The sequence below is a fragment of the Chelonoidis abingdonii genome, chromosome 4, assembly GCF_003597395.2.
Source record: "Chelonoidis abingdonii isolate Lonesome George chromosome 4, CheloAbing_2.0, whole genome shotgun sequence".
Classification (NCBI taxonomy): domain Eukaryota; kingdom Metazoa; phylum Chordata; order Testudines; family Testudinidae; genus Chelonoidis; species Chelonoidis abingdonii.
The window spans coordinates 12,716,288-12,738,529 of record NC_133772.1 but is presented as its reverse complement, the minus strand read 5'-3'; the positions used below and the strand labels follow the sequence as shown (position 1 = coordinate 12,738,529).

The following is a 22,242-nucleotide window of genomic DNA, read 5'->3' as shown; positions in this document are numbered from 1 at the left end:
ACAACAAGATTAATTTTTGCAATTACTTTCAGCTGGGCCCTGGTTAAAGACAAGCCACAAGAGAGTTCCTTCTGTAGGGTAGGGAATTTTCCTTTAAAAACTGGCAATCTGAGAAAGACCAATAAGACGCCCATTGCCTGTTACACAGAAAATGGAATATTCAGGATAACCCAAAGAACTGCCCAGGAGCAGGGATCTGCATGGCTAAGGAGAATGGGAAAGCGACACAGGGCTTTTCACTTCAAGGCTGCCAGATCATCCAGCCCAGGTCCCTGATACAGAATACTATCTGGTGGTGGTTAGTGGCCTGTGGGAAGGGTGTCAGCTCTATTCCTAGTGGGCTGGTGTCCACATCACAGCAACTACTGCCACACCTGGCAATACGCAAGACCTGTTGTTGGCAGTCATGGGAGAGAGGCCAAGGACTCAGTGCGCAATGGAGATTGAACTTCCCTCTCAGCCTTAGAGCTTGTGCCTCCAGGTTGAGCCACACTGTTGGGAAAGGTTGTGTTAGTGCATCTCATGTTACAAGTGCCCTGAGCATATACAGTAGGCTTAGCTGACCCGAGCTGAGAGCTTGGCTTTCTTCATTAGCAACATATTCATACAAAATTTAATCGGGTAATGGGCAAATGTGTTTAAAGCCCATCTTTATTTAGGAAAGGGCTTAAGCACAGGCTTAGATTTTAATATATGCTTAAGTGCTTTGCTGAACTGGAGCCTTGAATTCAAGTTTCCCTATCTATAAAATGGAAGATTTTAAAATGTTCTTTTTTTGATAGAATGGAACCCTGGTTTTATCATCACAACACTAAAGAAACGTCTTGTGTTTTTAAAGTTTGTAAACATGGACTGATAAGTTTTAATTAACATTTGTAAAGTGCTTTAAGACCCTCAGGTAACAGGTGCTACATGAACGGAACAGACTGCCCTCCTCCTCATTGTCTTCTCTGGTTACACTGATGTTCAGACTCCTTCAGCAGGCTGGCAGCACATTAATATTTTGCACCAGTGCAACCTCATTGAATAAATAAAATCCCAGGGCAATGTAGTGCTCATAACACTGAGAGATGGCAGGAGCTGGCCTCATTTATCTATCAATTAGTTTACAAATTGTGGACAATTGGTAAGTGCTAGTATTTCGTTGCATGCACAGATTCCACTCAGCATAAAATCAATGTGGTTGGATAAAGTGCCCTGTGAAGGGAAAAATGGAGATACAAAAAACCCCAGCTGTGTCTCGCAAGTTTATGAATCAAAAGGCTGCTAATTAAATAAAGGAAAGACTCAATGATCACTCAACAAACTGAAATCCAGTAGCCCAAAGAGTAGCTCTTGATTAAGTGCATGGATGGAATCGACACTGAATTAGCATCCTTAGAGGAAGTCATTCGATATCGGGGATGCAGAATTACTCCATTCCCAAGGTAGGTTGCAGGGGAAATTTAAATATGTAGAGACAGACAGTAAGTCAGATATATTTAGGATTTATGTGTGAATGATTAAAAAATGGCTCGATCAGGCCTTCAGTATCTTAGTTTGACAAAGGTGATCCCTGGGTAGTGATCAACAGCTTGATGTCTAGTTGGTAGCTGATATCAAGTGGAATATCCCAGGGGTTGGTCCTGGGGCCGATTCTGTTCAACATCTTTATTAATGATCTGGATGATGGGATGAATTGCACCCTCAGCAAGTTTGCAGATGACACTAAGCTCGATGGAGAGGTAGATATGCTGGAGAGTAGGGATAGGGCCCAGAGTGACCTAGACAAATTGGAGGATTGGGCCAAAATAAATCTGATAAGGTTCAACAAGGACAAGTGCAGAGCCCTGCACTTAGGACGAAAGAATCTCACATACCACTACAGACTAGGGACCGACTGGCTAAGCAGCAGTTCTGCAGAAAAGGACTTCGGGATTACAGTGGACGAGAAGCTGGATATGAATCAACAGCGTGCCCTTGTTGCCAAGAAGGCTAACGGCATATTGGGCTGCATTAGTAGGAGCACTGTCAGCAGATCGAGGGAAGTGATAATTCCCCTCTATTCAGCACTAGTGAAGCCACATCTGGAGTATTTGTCCAGTTTTAGGCCCCCGGCTACAGAAAGGATGTAGACAAATTGGAGAGAGTCCAGCAGAGGGAAATGAAAATGATCAGAGGGCTGGGACACGTGACTTATGAGGAGAGGCTGAGGGAACTGGGCTTGTTTAGTCTGCAGAAGAGAATAGTGAGGAGGGATTTGATAGCAGCCTTCAGCTACCTGAAGGGGGGGTTCCAAAGAGGATGGAGCTTGGCTGTTCTCAGTGGTGACAGATAACAGAACAAGGAGCAATGGTCTCAAGTTGCAGTGGAGGTCTAGGTTGGATATTAGGAAACACTATTTAACTGGAATGGGTTATCTAGGGAGGTGGTGGAATCTCCATCCTTAGATGTTTTTAAGGCCTAGCTTCACAAAACCCTGGTTGGGATGATTTAGTTGGTGTAGGTCCTGCTTTGAGCAGGGGATTGGACTAGATGACCTCCTGAGGTCGCTTCCAACCTTAATCTTCTATGATTCTGAATATGTACAGTGGAGAGCAGCAAGAAGCAACACAATAGATTTATCCTAGTAAATTAAATACAAAAAGTAACATCTTCATTATTCTTCCCTTCCTGAGAAAGAGGAAAATTGTGAGCAACATGACACTAGTTCCATGGCAGGATAGTACCTAGCTACAGGATGAACTTACATTAACATAGTGCTTTTGCTCAGAAGATCTCAAGATACTTTACAAACAAGACCTAATTGAACTCAACAATTCTGTGAAGCGGGTAAATAGTATCACCGTTTAACATACAGAGAAAATGAAACAGAAGTCTGGGGACATACACTTAGGCCAGTGGAAGCCACAGGGGCTCAGTACATCTGAAAAATCAGACCGCTTGATTAGGTGCTTGTACAACATCACAGAGACGAGTCAATGTTAGAGCCATAATTTGAACTCAGGACTTCCTGGCTTCCCATCTCACACCTAAGCCACAAGTCCGTCAAAAGCACACTTTCCTAGTATGTGTATCAGCCAAAATCAGAAAAGATGCTTTGGCTCGCCCATCCCTCCCACTGGTTTTTCCCAGGTACTCACCACAAACATGTACTGTTGTGAGGACATGGCCATGAACTCAGGTTTGCACTCTCCGATGCAGAGGCGCACTGGACCGGAACTGATCTCTGGGAGTGCCTGCCCCATCTCACACACAATTCTGAAAATATAAAACCCACAAATGAGATCCTTACTCAGCTGGATGGTTCCCTTTCTCCCTTTATTTTGATATCTGCTGCTCTCCCCTTTCGAAGGAGCTAATTACTATTTTTCCCCTATGTAGTAAGTTAACAAAAAATCAAAATTAGGCATAACTATTGAAAGCTATAAACTCCAGAGCAATGCAGAGCATTAATGGCAAATATATTAGCCTGAAGCAAAGTGAGTGTGAAGTCCTCAGAGTAATGAATGAGTTCATTAAGGGAACAGCTTACATTGTGGGCTCCTGTTTAATCAGAAGTGGAGAGACCCATTAGGAGATGACAGACACAGGCCTTTGCGTAGAAGGTAAGTTAACTCCTTATACTGATGAAGGAAGGTTAGGATACAGTATTCTTCATCTAGTCCAGATCAGTACCTGAGGATGGGCTCTCAGCCAGGGAAGAGGTTAAAAATCATGGCATTTAGATGTGAACATGAGATACTCAATAGAAACATAATGGATCAGGATGGCAGCTCAGGATGGCGGGTAGGGAGAGAGGCATGAAAGAAAGTGTGGCAAGGCCCCTTCTGTGTCACTGGACTTAGTGCTCCCTCCTCTGGCAGGACAGGGTCTGGGGTAAATCAGCCACACTCTGGAGCGTGTCTGTCTTTCCTCTTTGGGGTTTGTTTCTCAGCGCCTTCCCGGTAGGCATTGTGGCAGCCCTGAGGAGTGCTCCTCTGCCTAACAAAGGGAAACAAGTCTATAACACACTGAAACAAAAGGGCAATATCTTTCCCTGGCCCCCTCGCTGGGGCAGGTGTTGTCCTGCCACTGGTCCCGGGGTATCAGTCCTTCCCCTAAACAGGCACTGGGTTGGGGGGGGGGTCTCCCCTCTGGGAGAGGAGCACAGTCTCTCACGCTGGAGAAGCCTATCTCCCTGCTGCCACCAGCCTTGCAGCAGTTTGTCCCCACTCCCCAGGAGAGAGGTTTTAACAAGTTTCAAGCAGCCCTTAATTGGACTAAAGTGTCCCTAACTGACCTGAAGAAACCCCTTCCCAGCTTGTAGGAAAAAGGGCCTTTAGCATTCTTGGGCTAATTGTCTGTTCCCCCAGACCCTCCTGCAGCCGTCCAGCCTGAGGCTGTCACAAAAGGAAGAGCTTGGTCCTGCCCTTGGTTGCATGACACAAATCTCCCTAGGTCACATGCAGTACCTGATTTCACCAGGACAGTGGCAATGGGTAACGTACTGGAAATAAGACCAAATCATTATTTGTCACACCAGCAGATTCAATAGGCAGTGAGCTAAGGTTTTCAAAGCGACCTCAGCTAGCATGGATCCTTAGCAATGCCTCAAAAGGGATGCTGCTGGGAGTCATTCCCACTGTGGTGTTAGAAACACAAAACACCAGAGCAGTTTGCTAAAGCCTGGTAACCAGAAAGACTAAAAGTGAACAGCCTAGTCTCACTGACCACATGGATGGGAGTGAGAAAGGTGAACAAAGAGGATCAACCAAGCACTAGGTAGGTGAGTGGATGGATAGATGGCATGGGATATATAAATATATTATATAATGGAAAACTTTGCTGCAGTAACTAACTGGTCCCTGGTGGTCAGTCCCAGTGGAAAGGCCAAGGGCGGATGGTGCATAGATACTGAACTCCCTACCAGAGCAAGGCTGAAGATATATTGGCCAGGAGACTGTGGGGAAAGCTTGTACTACCACTGCTTGTACTTAGATAAACAGAAGTCTTCAGTCTCTGGAGCGATCATTTGAGCAGCTCTCACCCATGCTAGACTCACTAGCGAATAAAAAGGTTTTAAAGAAAAAAAAAATCTGTAGACAAAATGCTCAGCTGATGCTAGAAGGCTTAACAAAATACGAATACGCTAGCAAAGAGCCTTAATGTGAAAGCCGTTATCACTACACATCAAAATGGGTTTCCTAGAGAGACGCTGCCTTTGGAGAACAGAGGTTGACGTGTCTCCGCTGTGTGCCTAAATTTGCCACGCTTTGCTCTCTCTTCCTCTTTCAACTCAATGGAACTTTCTCCCCGGAGCATCGTTTTGCTGCTGCTTCTCCATGAAGGCAGGAGCAGCAAGAAGAGAGTACTGTTGTTCTAGCACTGGCAGTCTGTGGGCGATGGGGAATCATGACAGGCTGAGAAAGCACTGTGTCCCTGTCTCAGACAGGGCAGGGGCAAGGTGGTTGTGACTGGGAGATTGCTCCTCAGTGTTGCTGCAATCTTGAGAGAGAGAAAGGATAGTGAATATTCCCTCCACCAGATGGGCAGACAAAACCCAGGAACTAGTTGCAGAAGCCACAGAGAAAGGGTGGTGGGATCCAGGTTTTATTCCAAACAGGGGGACGGGGACACCAATGCTGGATTTCAGCAAACTCAAGAAAAGCTCAAATGACCAAATATTAGCCAGTAACGTGGACCTTTTCATTGCTCAGCTGCCAAATAATACCTTTGAGTAGCCCCAGAACAAGTAACAGGGCACATGTCATTGCACACACCATCAAGCACGTTGGGAATTAGGAATGATTCCTAATCCAGGCCAAAATCCCAGCAGGTACCTTCCTACAAAACGATGCACTCGACAGAGCTGTAGGGTGCTGATTACTGGGCTAAGTGGCCCTTTAACCAACATTAACCTAATTGCTGGCTGATAGATTGCATAGCTGGAACATATGGTGAGTCATTACAGTCTTGGAATTCAGTCTGCCCACAGAGCCCTTCAGAGGGTCCTTTTATCCGGATTCATCTTTAAAAGGCAGCTCTCATGCTAACACTTGCTGTTATCTGCCCAGGACAAATGTTTTAATGATGTTAACAAACTTTGAAAGCTTAAGAGCTGTAATTAGAATTGTCATTATAAAATCAGGGTTTCATACCATCAAAGGAGGGTCGTTTTATAATCTCCCATCCCTGATTTCAAAAGTAAAATACTACAGTTTTAGAGCATAATGGACAGAAATCACTGTGTCTTACAACGGTATTGGTGCACTGCTGTGAGTCATTGATATAATAAAACAATAATAATACTTTACACTTCGGTAGCATCTTTCAACCAGTGATCTGAAAGCACTTTACAAACCCGAAGGCTATGCCTACGCTCAGAGCTAGGGGTGTGAATGTGCTGCTCACGTACACACACTTGTGCGAGCGCTCATCGAGCTAGTGTGAGTACAAAAAAGCAGCGTAACCAGGGTAGCTCTGGTAGTGGTGGCACGACTGAGCTGTGCCAAGTACAAACCACCTGAAACCGTGGATAGACGCTTGGCATGGTTCAGCCAATGCTCCAAGGCTGCTTCCCATGCTACTGCAGCCAAACTGATATTTATACTCGCATTAGCTTAATGAGAACAAGTATGAGTATGTGTACATGAAGAGCGGCATCCCACCCCGAGTTCGAAGTGTAGACGTAATCTGAGCTGCTCAAGGTCCCCCCCAGTAAGAACAGTAGATAATGTTGTTATCCTTATTTTAGGGATGTGGAAACTGAGGTATAGAGCGATTAAAGTAACTGGCCTAAACTGACATAGCAAATGAAGGGAAGACCTTGGAATAGAACTCAAAAATCCTGACGTGCAATCTCCTGCTCTAACCACTGACCTATATTATTTAAAATAAGGGATCTTCCCAGCCTGAAATCTCTTCTCCCTACCTCCTGGAGTGACCAAAACCCTCATTTCAGTTTACAGTACCAGCATCGCTGACCTGAGCGGCAGGTAACTGAGATGGACTTAGACTTCACTCAGTGTTTATGAGCGAATAGTCAGGGGAATATGAACAGGGCTAAGCCAGACTATCCAAAGGGGAACTCAAGCTGAATGTAATCCACCAGAGCTCCAGAGCTCACCAGAGCAAGTCTCCTTTGCCCTGGCCTTACAGATAAGTTTACCTTGCTGAGCAGTTCGCTATCCTTTCTGCAAAATCTGTATTTAGTCCATGTGATAGGAATCGAGTCCCCAGGAACAATGTAGCTAGAGACAGCACAGAAACAGCTCAGGTAGTGGCTGGGTCACCTCCAGGCATGAAAGGGGAGCTCAGTCTTCATGGCCTCTCTCCTGGGACTGCCAGCAAGGGGTTATCATAAGCATAATTCCTAATTCTGAACCTTAGAGTCCAAAATGTGGGTGCCTGCATGAAACCTCCAAGCTTAATTACCAGCTTGGATCTGATAGCGCTGCCACCAGCCAAAAATTTCCAGTGTTGGCTCACTCTGGTCTCCCCAAAACCTTCCCTGGGGGACCCCAAGACTCAGATGCCCTGAGTCTTACCACAAAGGGAAATAACCCCCCTCCCCTTGTCTTCTCTTTACTTCCTCCCCAGGCTTCCCCTCCGTGGGTTATCCTGGAAGATTACTGTACTTAAACTCCTTGAATTACAAAACAGAGAGGGCAATTTACCTTCCCCCCTCCTTCTTTTCCCCCTCCCAGTCTTTCCCTGAGAGAGACCGTAATCCTGGCACAGGGATTTCTATCCCCTAGAGCCTCACTTAGAAAAGAAAATCCAACAGGTTTTAAAAAGAAAAGCTTTATATAAAAGAATTTGTTAACCCTTTACAGGTGAAAGAAACATTAACCCTTAGCTATCTGTTTATGACAGGGGTGAATTAAAGCCAATTGCTTTTAGTGACAGACACGTCCTCTGCTTTGGGAACTAGACTGAGACCCACCAAACTCCTTTCACTCAAGCCATCAAAGAACAACCACCTTCAGCGGCTACAGACCCTGGGACAGATCCATTCTCGGTCCCTTGGGTTTCTCCTCTCTCTCTCCGACTTGCTCCGAAACTGCGGCACTGTATCTGTATTGGCTGCCAGAGCACCTTGCCAGTGCAGCAAAGATTACTTAGTAAAAGAAGTTGCTTAACATATTTCATCTTGTGCACTCTGCATGAATGCACCCCCTACTCTTGTAGGCATATTGGCACCTTGGCTAAAATAAAATAGAACTTCCACAAAAAAAACCCAAGCTGAAATGGGGACATGTGTCACTTTGGGAGGTTTATTTGCCTGTCCTCTGTTACTCGCCTATTTTCTAATTTTCGGCTGACATTTTTCTCACTGAAATAAATGAATTGACTCCAGTGGAGGCCTATTCGGATTAAACTGCTGTCATCGCCTCACACACCTAACAAATGGTTGCCTGCAGCCAGCAGCGCGGGATGCATTCCAACCGGAGAGGGGGAGAGGTGGAAAGGCTGAGGGTAAACAGCAAGGTGCTCATCAGAAAAGTTGCTTAGCAAAGCAGGAGCAATGGCGCAGAAGGAAACAAAATGCTTAATAAATCTTTAAAAGGGCTGGTTAATCCCTGGGATGAAATCCAAGTGCGTGATCCTTAGCTGGTGTAAACTGGCCCAGCACCATTTAAGTCAGAGGAGCTACATCAGTTTACAGTCACTGAGGATCTGGTCCGCAAGGCACTGCCGTAGTTCTGCAGAGCAGGGAGGAGAGAGGCAGGCAGCGACTGGAGCACATCTCTGACTCACAGGCTGATTGTGCTTTTGTTTTCATCATGAAGAACAGGCCTTCAGAAGGGCTGATAGATTGGGTGCTGTACACCAAGACACCATGAAACCAAAGGCACCCACTAGCGGTGAACTCTAAGAGCTGGGCTGAATGCACTTACTGCTCTGCGATGACGTACTGCTCCTGCAGGGGAGTGCACTGCACCCCTGCCACCTGCACGTTGTGGGCAATCTCGGAGAAATCCAGCCCCAGGTTCACACCATGGATCGTCACCCGCGTCCCTCCTTCTGGGGGCCCTGACACTGTCAGGATCTGGAGAGGAAACAAAATACAGCATCTGCATTACTATCGCCTCCTGGCAGGTGCCTTGAGCCTGCTCATGTCCTAGCACTTCCTTTGTACCAGGTCTGGAGGGATCCCTCGAAGGGCTAGCAGCTGTAACCAACCGACTGGCAGCCTATTAATGCTGCAGACAGCAGGGGAGATTATCCTGCCAACTTCTCCTCACCATTTCCCACCAGCAGAGGCTGAAGAGATGCAGTGAGGTAGGAAAGAGCTAATCCATTGTACTCCCTCACAGCATCTCTGCTCCTGCAGCAATAGGGGTGATGTGGGACTATGTGAAGGTAAGTCAGCACAGCTGTGTGCAGGATGCTTGCACAGCCCCTTGGCGTAATCCCACAGCACTGATCCGCCGGTGACTTACTGTGCACACAGGCACCATTAGGGGCTGCCATTTGCCTCTTCAGCCCATTGTGGGAGTAATGCCAATTAATTCATCAACACAGGGAGATAATGGGGAAGTGACCTGGGGATCCTTTCAGACCCACTGGGATTTGCAGATAGAACTTGTTTACAGCACAGTGGTTCATTCACACAAACACCTTGGCTTTACCATGTCAGGACCTAGGAGAGCCTTTGAGTGGTTTCCCCACAAAGCCCAGTGCTTCCTTCACCTATTTTGCTATACAATGAATTTTATAGCGCAAGCTGAACACAAGCACCAAACACTGCAACCTACACTATTTCCACCTGGCTCCTTGGCCAGAGGCTCCCATCCTCATCCCAAGTCCAGCACACCTCTCTCACTTCCATGCCCCGTATCATGCCCAGACATCTTGCAGTAGTCATGGGAGCCAGTGTCTGTGCCTACTGTGCCGGAACCGAAGATGGCCAGAGTGCTGCAGCTGGCAGAGGCCTGAACAATATTAGCAGCAGAAATGTCTGCTAGAAAGATAGGATCAGTTCCTTTTTTATAGACTTATATATAAGATCATATCCTTAAAGCAGTGGGCTGCTGCTATGGAGAACTTCATTACGTTCTGCCTTGGACAGTCTCTGAATTTTAATACCAGATTTTATTAGTGAGTGAGGCAACGAGAAGCACTTCAAACAACTCTTTGAAATGCTAAAGGCTGAGGAGTACATTCTAAAGACGTCCATTTATAGCATACCTCAATCACGATTGCCTCTGTTCCAATTGCAATAGGATTTCATTAAAGATCACTCCCCCTCCCCAACCAGTGGCCTGCACTAGGATAGTGAGAGGCCATGGGATTGGGACCCAAGAGTCCTCGGTTCTATTCCTGGCTTTTCCACTGGCTTGTTGTGAGGCCTTGGGAAAGTCTCTGTGCCTCAGGTCTTCGTCTGTAAAATGGGGATAAGGATAGAGACTCTCCATTTGTGAAGCACTTTGAGACGGATGGTGAAATCGTTACTTAAGAGCAAAGGATTTTTATTATCGCAAGATTAACTTAATTCCCAGCCTTTGGTTACCAGCTCCAGCTTTCTGACCCTCCCACCATCCTACCCAACTTTTCTGACCAGCTGCCCACTTCCTGCAGGAGCTCAGAACAGCTTCGTAGGTGGGATCTGCATTGTAAGTACATGGAAGGAGATGAAATGTAATACATGAACGCTGATAATCATTCGTGTTGGCAAATATGGAATATTCCACTGTTTCAGTAGCCCATCAAAGCAGCTCTCGTTAGAACCCCTGCATATCATGTTTTATTACATCCCTTGGCTACGCATTTAATTGGCATGTGCCCCACTCCGTGACCTCTATGGATGATCCCTTTTTAAATCCCTCCACTTACCTGACACTGGCCTCCTCACATATCCACTACCAACAGTGCAGGAGCCTTCTTCTCTGCAGCGTCTGCTGCTTGGAATAGCCTCCCTGAATCTTTCTACCTAATTTTTCTGTTTCCCATCTCCTTTCAAATGTCAGCTGAAACTACTTCTTTTCTCCCTCGCTTATGCTTAATTTCTCTCCCTTCACCTCTGCTCCTATTTATTATTAACTCTGAAACTGTATTATTTAATTTGGCAAAATGTTCTGGTCTGCAACTTGCTATATAGACCATACGATATACAGCTGCATTGTATCTTAAAATACCTTTCTCTGCACTGCCTATGCCTCAATTTCTCTCTCTCTTTGCACTCTGGGTTTCATGACTGAAGGCTTAAATTTATTCACTATACAGTGTCTGTTGCACCGTTGCTTTCTGCAACTCATACCACATAGCATGTCTTGTACCACTTAGCTCTGCAAAGAACTGTGTTCCCAAAGAAGACACTATACAAAAATCAAGTTGTATTATATTATATTGAACATTGAGAGCCTGGGCTGCTAATGTTTACACTGCTGGTTACACATAACCAGAACACAATTCTTGACAGTTTACTTTCCTTATGACTGTAAATTAGTTTAAACCCTATTTATTGCAGTATTTACACTACAGGATGTGTTGACTTATCACACATCCAAAAAACACCCCTGTGGCTTGCCATTTTCTGACCCAACTGCAACCGACAAAACTAGACTGTGTTGCCAAACAAAACAACATTTTTTTTTATTTTGATAATGTCCTGACCTGGAAAATGCCCAAACCAGAATTCCATTCGACCTAGATTTTAGGAGCTGCTAACTGAACAGTTTTGAAATAACTGTGCCAAAGAGCAGCCCCAGGGTTAGGACAGATGCATTCAATTAATTACAGCTGGGGAGAGTCAATCAAAACCACAGAAAGGAGCAAAGTCTTAGAGGTCCAGTTGTGCAGAACTTCGGTGACCTCCTCTGAGCAGAACTGGACCTTCCTGTGCACTGCACGACACAGTTGCCTTTGGGTTATTTTTTTTACATACCATGTTCAGACCCTATACTTATGCGGATGCACAGCCCAACTATATACAGCAAGTCTGACCCGAGGCTGCTGCTGACATCACAGTCTCTCTCGAATTTCAGCAACAGCCAACACTTGGAGGATGCATGAATTGGAGACAGGAGATTCTCATTAGGAATAATCTCATTTTCTCTTCTGAGATGCAGGAGGAAACTGTCCCCATGTAACAAGACCATCTCATTCTATTTAATACCTCTTCCCATGTGTCTACATTGTTATACTGTGCTCATCACCATGGTATTTTAATTCTCTCTTACTAAGACAAATCCTGACTGTCTCTAGAACATCTGTTATTAAAACTGGGATTGGGAGTTAGCACTCCTGGGTTCTGTTCCCAGCTCTGCAACTACCTCATTGTGTGGCCTGAGCAAGTCACTTCCCTGCTCTCTGTCTCAGTTTCCCCATCTATAAAATGGGACAATGATGCTGCTCCTTTCATGCAAAGCATACTGAGACTATTAGGTGAAAGCGTAATTTTTTTGCATTTGTATAGATCCTATCTTCATAAAAGGGCAGGAATATAACCAAAGTGACAGGAGAGATGACATTATAAAGCCTAGGGTAGCTGCACCAGTGCAAACTCCTACTGTACACAGGCAAAGCCACTATTCGCACTAGTGCTGCTTACTCCAGCTTGGAACCAGGGTAAGCTGCAGCAAAGCAAATCACCGCTTACCCTGTTTGCACTGGTGTGGTGACACGGCGGCTGGAATCAGGGCAAATCCTCAGTGCCGGTCACTGCGTTCTGCACTGCCCAGCCTTCTCCTGGGCAGTTCAGATATTAGGGGTCTATTACCCCTGTAAGGGGTCAATATTCAAGTTTACTATTTTAAATGGCGTTATCAAGCAGTTCAGTTTAAAACACAACACTGGATTAGTTTATAATAAAAAAAATAAAAGATGATTTAACTACATAGAGAGAGCGAGAGAGAGCTTAAGTGAGAACAAGCATAAGGTATTAAAGTCAGAAATGGTTACAAGAGAAATAAAGATAAAACATTTCTGGTAGCTAAAACTTAACAAACTGGACTTGGTTCAAGGTAAAATCCTTACCACAGATCGCAGCAACAGGGCTGATCAAATTCTCAGGTCAGGAACTCCCTCAAGTCTGAGGGCTGGTTCCTTTGTAATATTAGGTGAAAGGGAAATGGAGAGAGAAAGCTCAGAGTGCTTTTGCCCCTCGCTTCTACAGTCCAGTCACCCTCCGAATTGCATTTTCCTGAGGGTTACCCCTGATAAAGTGCCTTCCAGCTGTGAGGACAAAGACATGGAATTTTATGGTGAAAGAAGTTCCATGTTGTTTTCTAAAATGCAGATCTACATGTTCCTGCCCCACTTTGTTGCCAAAGAGTGGCCAGTTGACCACTGATTGCCAATTAACTTTGATGACAACCCAGTTCACCCCGTCCGCAGACTTGTCTGGTAAACACACATTAGTCATCATTTCAGCTTATGTTCTTAACTCTTAACACAAATTTCGTACATACATTACACAAGAATATTGATGCTCAACTTGTTATTAGTTTTTAAATGATACCTCACAAGGTATATTGTGCACAAAGATTACAATAATGTGTAGGGTATGAATACAGGGGTGCTCTGGGTCACAAATAGGTATTACTGCACCTATTTTGTAGACAGGGAAACTGACACAGAGAACAGAAGTGACTTATCTAGGGTCACCCCACAAATCAGTGGCAGAGCCAGGACAAGAACCCAGAAGTTATGACTCCCAGTCACCCTTATGCTAACCATCAGACCCCATTCCCCTCTCAGAGCAGGGAACAGAATCCAGGAATCCTGATTCCCAGCCCTCCCGTCCTTACCTATCATTAGAAAGTGTTCCCTCCCCTAAGGTAGGATCCAGTTTCTTTAGCATCATTAATGTTTCCTGTCATCCCCACTGGGGTGGTTCACCATTTTCAATGTAAAACAACACAGAACTACAAAGAGAAGGGTCTGTGTGTGGGATGGAGATGTGTCTTACAGCTGATCCTAAGGATGTCTTTGCTACAGACAGAGGTGAGTCAGACAGTCCTGCAGTATAAGTGACTATCATACCCCATCACACTCAGCATCAAAGACACAACAAAAAAGATAAGAGTCCCAGCCACGCAAAGAGTGGCGAAAAAAATTACCAAAGTGTCATTTACCGTTTTTTTGTTTTTGTTTTTGTTTTTAATGTTCTAAGCTAGCTGGATCCCAGCTGATGAGCCCATCAGGGACCCAGCACATAAGCATCCCTAGCTCCTCATCCTGGCATGATCCCTCTTTGTCTCCGTCTTAGCTGATAGCACATTCAGAATCTAATTGTTATCTCAGCAGAGCAACTCCATTATCCAGCCTGACACTACCCCCCTTTAGCTGTTTGTTGCAGTGATGTTATATTAATGAGGCCTGCAAATAAATGAATAGGAGATCAGAGAGCTGCTTGTTCTCAGGAAAACTGATTTTTTATTTATTTATCACGGAGGCTGCAGACATTAGGGAAGTTTTATGCTGTTAAAGAAGGGACACTGCCGATGGAGGTGAGAGCATGGACTCAGGTCCTATAAATGGAAGGACTGTATGTTAACTATAATTTATTGCCTTTCGTTTCAGTGACAATATGGTTTCCCCTTGGCATTTACACATTCCTCTGTGATGCTGGGAACCTGGATGCAAGAGCACTGCGCTAGGATATGAAACGAGCGAGGGAAGCTAATGGCAAATCAGATAAATGGTGAAGAGTCTTTCAGTGGGAATGATCCAAGAGCTCAGTTACACAGTCCAGTATAGGGGGCCAAACTCGGCACTCTGTTCCACTGGTGCAACCTTGCTGAACTTGGCACTAAGGGTCTGCCTGTAGGCTTCCCTAAAACTCAGACCCCTGAAAATGGAACACATTGATTTGTCAGCACAGGCAGAACCATATCTTCTGCTCGTGTCAAGCTCAGAGTCCACTTAGGTCTATCCCCTAACATTCCCCGGAGAGACCCCTCATGCCTCTGGCTTTGAAGGAGACACACAGGCCAACCAATCTGCAATAATCACAGCTAAGCTATGCTCTCTTTTCTTTGGACGGAGACTGCCAATATTACTTTCCAAGTTGGACAGTGATAAAATATTCTACGGTAGTGCCCAGCCCACAGCTAGCATGAACACTGTAGGGATGGAATCTCCAGCTCAGAACATGGGCAGCTTAGCTGCAAGTTGTTTTGTGGTTTTATTTCTCCTGCTTAACTCAAGGAAAAGAAAATAAGACTCCTTAAATATTACAACTGTCTGAATCATTTAGTATGGAGGGAAACTGCCAGCAGAGCCTATTTTGCTCCTGGTGCCTTGTAACCCAGCCTTGTGCAAACAGTACAAATGCTTGTCGGAAAGAGAGGGAGTTGCATTCTATTGAAGGGGGAGAGGGGAGAAATGTATTTATTGTTAAAAGATTACCAAAAAATAAAAAAGGAAACAAAACGCTTCTGAGATAAAAGATCTCTGAACCCATCAGGCTGGCAGAATAGGGGTTAGCATCAGATGGCATCAGACGGAAGCGAGCAGGTGGTGCTCTCAATTCAATGGCTACATAACCAAGGTGACATTCACCCCTGGGCAAAGAAGCAGTGCACACAGCCTCTGCACCACTTAATTTCACCTTAAGTCTAAATTTAAGCATATGCTTAAGGGTTTTGCTGAATCTGGACCTAAGTAAACACAAGGGCCTTAAACCATGGTTCAGTGGGAGTTAAGAGCCACAGGGCTCCAGAGTGTTTGTGTCCAGAATGAATTTCGCACAGGGAATAATTGTTGTTGGTGCCTTGAAAGGTTTTTGTTAATTCCCTGCATGCCTTTTTTTAGTTTAAATTAACAGACACTGGCCTGTGGAAATTCTGCAGCCATGCCCCCTGAGCCGAGGCTGCTGCAGGTTAGAAAAATTTCCAGGCTGGCAGTGCCTCCTGGTTATTAGAAAACAAGTCAAATGAGCTTGGGGATGTCTGAGTAGCCCCACAAGGACATCTCACTTAAGATCAAGCATGGAGCCCCTTCCTCGGGTGATCCAGCTCTGGTTCAGCCAGTCCTAGACGATTAGTACAGGCCTTCGCCCATCAGGGGTAGGTAAACAGAGTACCATGCTGCTATGTGAGGTGAATCTTTGGAGTAAGCCCTTACAAACTGAAGTTCATTCTATCAAGGCACCTCTAATAAAGCCAGGGCTTTGTCCTTTGCCAATTTCCCCACTTCCTCCACCAATGTGTTTGTACACCAGATGGTTGCCCCAGAGGCGGCTGCATTTCATTGGTGCACGTTCCATATTCTGTACGGTGCTTTGAGATCAGTGACGCTGAAAAGGCATGGTGGAAAAATAATACATTATTCAGTCGCCAGTGAAATCAGCCCATCCTTGTAGACTGGGTAAAGTTATAGCACAAGTTATTCCCTCACAATATCTGGGGCACCATTTTGGATTCCTGCCTGTGGACACAAGGATCTAACTCTATGGTGATAACTGGAAGAAACGTAAATGCAGACACTGAGTGTACACACATGTGCATGTCCATATATGCACCTATTGAGGTGGCTGAGCTCCAGCAGAAGGGTGAGCTGGAGAGAAATTCATGTTCAGACGTTCAAATGTTAGCTAAGAAGAACATTGCTAGATGAGAGACTTTCACTTGCCCATACTAGAATCTCATATATTTCACTTGACAAGGCCATATTCTGCTCTGTTACACCAGTATAAACCCTGAGCAGCTCCACTGAAGTCAAATGCGTTACTTCAGATTTGCAAAGAGAAGAATATAGCCTCTTCTCTCTTTCACCCTGCTGGAAAAGGTAACATTGCCTGAATCCTCCTTTTCTGTTGAGGTTAATGTTTCTCATGATCTTAACCTGCAGGGAGTTAGTGAGCTTACACAGAGCTGGAGAAAACATTAAATAGGAAACCAACAAAAACCTGTCACAATGGGTCAGGAGTCCTGTCACATTTCAATTTGCCAAGGGTTTCCTTTTCTCTAGGTTGAGCTGACTATAAGCTCAGATGCACACTGGTGGCTGCTGTCAGGGACAGCCATCAATGGTTCCAAGGCAAATCTTATTACAGCAAGGGTGCTGGGGAAAAAAAGAGTGACTGATGAGCTCCTAACCTGGCTTTTATACAAATCAAGAGACTCTTGGACTGTCCCCTGTTGTGGAAGGCCTAGAACACACTCTCCTGGGGTGGGTCTGTCAAAACCAAGCTACAGCCTGTAAAATAATCCCAAACTGACGTTTGATTTAGGAGAGGCAGCAATCCCTGAACTCATTCCACCAAACTCGGCTGCTTGATTTCTTAACCTGATGATCTCTTTGTACAATCAGCACCGCCATTATCCTTGCTTTTCTATAGCCCTGCAGACCTAGTACATTTTAGTCTCTAAAAACCAGCAGTGGTGAAACTGCACAAGAGATGGGGATGCAAGATTTTTTCAGCTAAAAGTTGTGATTTCATTGGCTGGAAGGCATCTGGAGAGGGCCACATACCAGGCTCCAACAACAAAGCATGACATGATAGGGCCCAAGTATGAAAACCACCCATGTTTTCATAAGACAGACAGGGTGGGGAGAGTTGGGGAGGTGGGGTTACTGAACTGGGGTGGCTAATCAGAATCTCTGCCAGAGACGCAATATACATGCAGCTATTTTTAGTGCACTAGCTCAAACCCTGCTACCACAAGTCAGTCTACCTAGGCTGGGAGACTCCCTTCCAGCTGCAGTGTAGACTTACCCACAGAGACCTGAGCACAGGACTTGCAGGTAGGATCTCCTTACCAACTCCCTCTGTGGCCTAGGACCAGTCAAACTCTTTGGGCCACATTCAGCCCTGGTGCAACCCCATAAATCTACCCTGGAGCTTAATGTTTGTTTTCTCCCCTCCCTCTCAGACAAAGGAGGATAATGATATTTACCCAGCTCACCAGGGGTTGTGACCATTAGCTAAAGTCTGCGAAGTGTTCAGTAGAGAAACAGCATCATGTAAATGGTAAATATTATTGTGTTTTTAGAAAAGCCCTTGTGTCTGTTTCTTTCTCACAATTTGATGATGGAGTGAAATTAATCAGAACCTGACACCTTATAATAATAAGTGGCCTTTCTTGTCAAAAAGTAACAAATTGAAGCATGAACACCACCACCACCACTGAAAGCACAAGGAGGGAGAGGAATGATTTAAAGGGAAAGAGATGAAATGAGGAAAGTGAATCTGAGGAACAGCTTCCAAACCATCACAGGTGTTAGTTTGTAGTGTGTCCTACAAAGGGCAGTAGTGAAAGCACCAGCTTATGTGAGACATCCCAAGTCTACACGAGACAGCTGCAGGAGCTGGATTCAAGCTAACAATAGCAGTGAAGACAGTGCAAGCTTTAAGGCAGGCTATGAGTGGAGTCCATAACCAGGGTCTCTGCTGGGCTTGTACTATCATGCTGAAGGCCGTGCTGTGGTGTCTGCACTGCTATAGTTACTCACACTGGCTGGATTCAAGCTAGTTCGGGTAGGCTAGCTTGTGAAAAGCTTTTGCTGTGTAGATATACCCCTAAAACCCTGGGATCAGAGAAAGAACTGAAGAATAGACTCAAGAGGACACACCCTGATTTCAGCCAGCCACTGATGTACCTGCACCCATGCAAACCCTCAGTGTAGACAGGCAACTGGTACTTGTCCTGGGGCAGGTTATTCCTAGTTAAAACCAGGCTAAGCTGCACCATTACAAATGGCTGCTTGTAGGGCTGCCCGGCGGGGGGGAGGGGGGGAGGGGAAGGAAGTAGAGCAATTTGCCCCAGGCCCCACGGGGGCCCCCATGAGAGTTTTTCAGGGCCCCTGGAACAGGGGGTCCTTCCGCCCCGGGACCTGCTGCCAAAGTGCCAGGTCTTTGGTGGCAATTCGGCAACGGGGGCTCCCCGCCACTGAAGACCCCAGGCCCCCTGAATCCTCTGGGTGGCCCTGGCTGCTTGTAGCAGCTTGCCTTGTCTACACCAAGGGTTTGAACTGATGGCAGTAATGGCCAGTGCAGTAAGGTCTTTCCCCTTCTAACTTCTATGAGTGTGTGAAAGAGTATCTCACATTTTAATTTGTTACTAAGTTGAACCCAGCTCTGCAGACTAAACAGATATGCTTAGCCATCCATTTAATGAGAACATAAGAATGGCCATACTGGGTCAGGCCAAAGGTCCATCTAGTCCAGTATCCTGTCTTCCGACAGTGGCCAGTGCCAGGTGCCCCAGAGGGAATGAACAGAACAGGTAATCATCAAGTGATCCACCCCCTGTTGCCCACTCCCAGCTTTTAGCAAACAGAGGCTAGGGACACCATCCCTGCCCATCCTCGCTAATAGCCATTGATGGACCTATCCAGTTCTTTTTTGAACCCTATTACAGTCTTGGCCTTCACAACATCCTCTGGCAAAGAGTTCCACAGGTTGACTGTGTGTTGTGTGAAGGAATACTTCCTTATGTTTGTTTTAAACCTGCTGCCTAGTAATTTCATTTGTTGACCTCTAGTTTTTGTGTAATGAGGAGTAAATAACACTTCCTTATTTTATAGACCTCTATCATATTGCCCCTTGGTTGTTTCTTTTCCAAGCTGAACAGTCCCAGTGTTTTTAATCTCTCCTTATATGGAAGCCGTTCCGTACCCCAATCATTTTTGCTGCCCTTTTTGGAACGCTTTCCAGTTCCAATATATATATTTTTTGAGATGGGGTGACCACATCTGCATGCAGTATTCAAGATGTGGGCATACCATGGATTTATAGAGAGGCAATATGATTTCCATTCTAACCACTGAAATACACAAATACATAGCATTGTTCTATGACTATCTGTATCAAAATTTAAACACTGAGGGCCTGGGGTCTGATTGGCACATAGAACTTGTACACTTAGATGTTCTAATGGTCCCCTCTAGCCTTAAACTCTGTGATTCTAGGACAATGATTTATTTCAAGTAGTGTAACCCCCCTGCGTGAACAAACTTATTTTGGTGTAAACCAGACTTATATTGGTTTAGCACAAGGCCACTAACAACTGCTCTCTGCTAAATGGAAAATAAGCCACTCAAACCGTAAAAATGAATTTGCAAGGTTTAACTAAATCTATTTAAAACTGATTCAGGTTAAACTGGTGCAGCTTGTGTGTAGATAAGGCCTTCATTAAATTGGTGCAAGTCTGTGTGCTGAGAAGGCCTGATTGTCCCTTGTGCAGCCATTCTGATTTGGTAACATTTTCTGCCCACTTTACATTCATTTTGCACAGGTGCAAATGGCAACACATAGTGCAGGGCAATGGAAAATAAGACCCTACATTTGTATTAGAAACCAGCTAAGCAAGAAATCAAAGGCTTCCTGGATCCAACGCTTTGATCTGGCCCCCAGTACAAACATCATCTCAACAGCTACTTTACAGTGAATAATTCCTCCAGGAGACACCTCATGTAGAGTCTTAACTCCCTCACACATCTGTAATCCAGAAAAGTCAATTATAGACTAATTATCTCCCTGGTTTAATTAGTATCCAAGGAGCAGGGCATAGCGGGCACCCCAGTGCTGAGGGCACATCCAGACAAATGACAGAGAGGGAGTGGTCGGCAGCGAGGGTGTAACTCCTGGTCACATGCTAAGGAGGCAACACATTAACTCTGCGGGAAGCACTGAAGTGTTTTATTCATTCTTCTTCAGTGCAGAATGGAAGATATCTTGTATCTGGGCTAGAAATGAGGCAGCCAGGAGCAGACACAAATCAATCTGGCATTTCAAGCACGATGAGGTTAAACAGAATGGGCCAGGGATGACAGACAGGCGGTCTCGCTGTGGTTGGATTCTCTTACCTCAGTGATGCGGGGATTGGAGCACTTGACGTTTCTGCTGGACCAGTCGAGCCAAGGGTGAATGGGGGAACTGCAGTGCTGCCGGAGCGTGCACTTGGCCTCTCCGCTGCACCAGCCACATTCGAACTTCTGATCTGCTTTCAGGCACAGGCCACAGCTCTCCCGCTGGGCGGCGCATTTGTACAGGTGAACTGTGGAGAAGGGAAAGGCGTGGACTGAGCACTGAACTGGAGACTAGATCTTCAGGACCAAAAGAGCGAGATCTGCTTACAGTATCAATAGAGATGAAGACAGCCCACAATTCCCCTAACTGATGAAGAGAAGAGACCACCTCATCGGGCAGTGGTCGAGATGCTTGACAAAGATGTGTGGCGGGGGGGAAGAAGGGGAATAGGGCCTGTGGGGGTAATGAACTGAAAGGTTACCCATATATCTGCCTTGTACCTAAATGGCTGTAAATATTCTGCACAGCTTGTGGGGTATCAGCTCTCACATTTGTTTTTCAACAAGCTGATCGCTCCCTGCCTCTTGCTCTCTAATTCAGCCGTTTCTGACTGCCCTGACCACTGCAGATGCCCAGGTGACTAGTGCCAGCTGAGACATAAGCAGCACTGTTGCAACGCTGGGCAGCGTAGCTGGAGAACCACAGAGAACGTTAACCAGGCTCATCAGAGCCATGCACGGTTTTGTTGGCAATGGACCTTTGAAGCCTTCTCATTCCCACTTATCCTTTTTCCAGATGTTCTCAGACATTATTGCTCCCATGCTTGCTTTGGAGGGCAGTGTTGAAAACCTCTTTGTTTAGTTTACTCCGTTGACCTAAACCAAGAAAGAGCTCATTGAAACAATGTCTCCATTTCCAGGGAGCTTGGCAGAGTTTCCAACAGGGCTCCAATGTATCAGGTTCCTCAGAAAATTTCGAAGCATTCAAAAGCAAAATATAACTCCTACGTGGATAAATGGGAACCTGTTAAATTGATGTCCCTGCTTCAGCAAAATGGGACTATTAACAGGTATTCTTTTCAGGGGGCTCATCTGCTGCTTTCAGTCTATTTTGCTCTGCAATACACTAGATTTTGTCACACAGCCATTTATTCTGGTACCAGCTCTATTTTCCAGCAGCAGGCCTCCTATAGCTGGAAGTATAACAGGTTTCTTTCTTTATCAGGGCTTGGCTGCACTGGCTTGCTTCAGAGCAGGGCAAATGTAGATTTTCTCCAGGTCAGATCTTTTAACAGGTCTTTTATAAAATGAGCGTTGTGGTATCCAGTAGCAAAGTCCACATGATGAAATGCAGTATCAATATGGACTATTTTTATTACTGAAGATATAATAAGAGGCACATACAAAGCGCACAGTGAATTTTCACATGATCAGAGGTTTTAGATCTAATATCCTGGTTAAATCTACTTCCTTAAAATTATCACAGGCAATTGTGTTTGAGTGGTGGGCAAGTGGTATTCCCATGTACAATTTGTAAAACACTTAGTGATTCTACAGGGTGAAGGATGCTATATAAAA

The 22,242-nt window shown here is 45.3% G+C and overlaps 1 protein-coding gene across 1 annotated transcript in view; it reads right to left on the bottom strand.

The window, feature by feature from the left end:
• The window catches only part of PLXNA2 (plexin A2), a 321,397-nt gene that overhangs the window by 67,379 nt on the left and 231,776 nt on the right, over positions 1-22,242 (bottom strand). The window contains exons 12-14 of the mRNA XM_032794137.2: positions 20,722-20,912; positions 8,862-9,013; positions 3,123-3,240 (exon numbers count right to left, since the gene is read on the bottom strand). Coding sequence (XP_032650028.1) covers positions 3,123-3,240; positions 8,862-9,013; positions 20,722-20,912 — 461 coding nt within the window. The remainder of the gene's footprint in view (positions 1-3,122; positions 3,241-8,861; positions 9,014-20,721; positions 20,913-22,242) is intronic.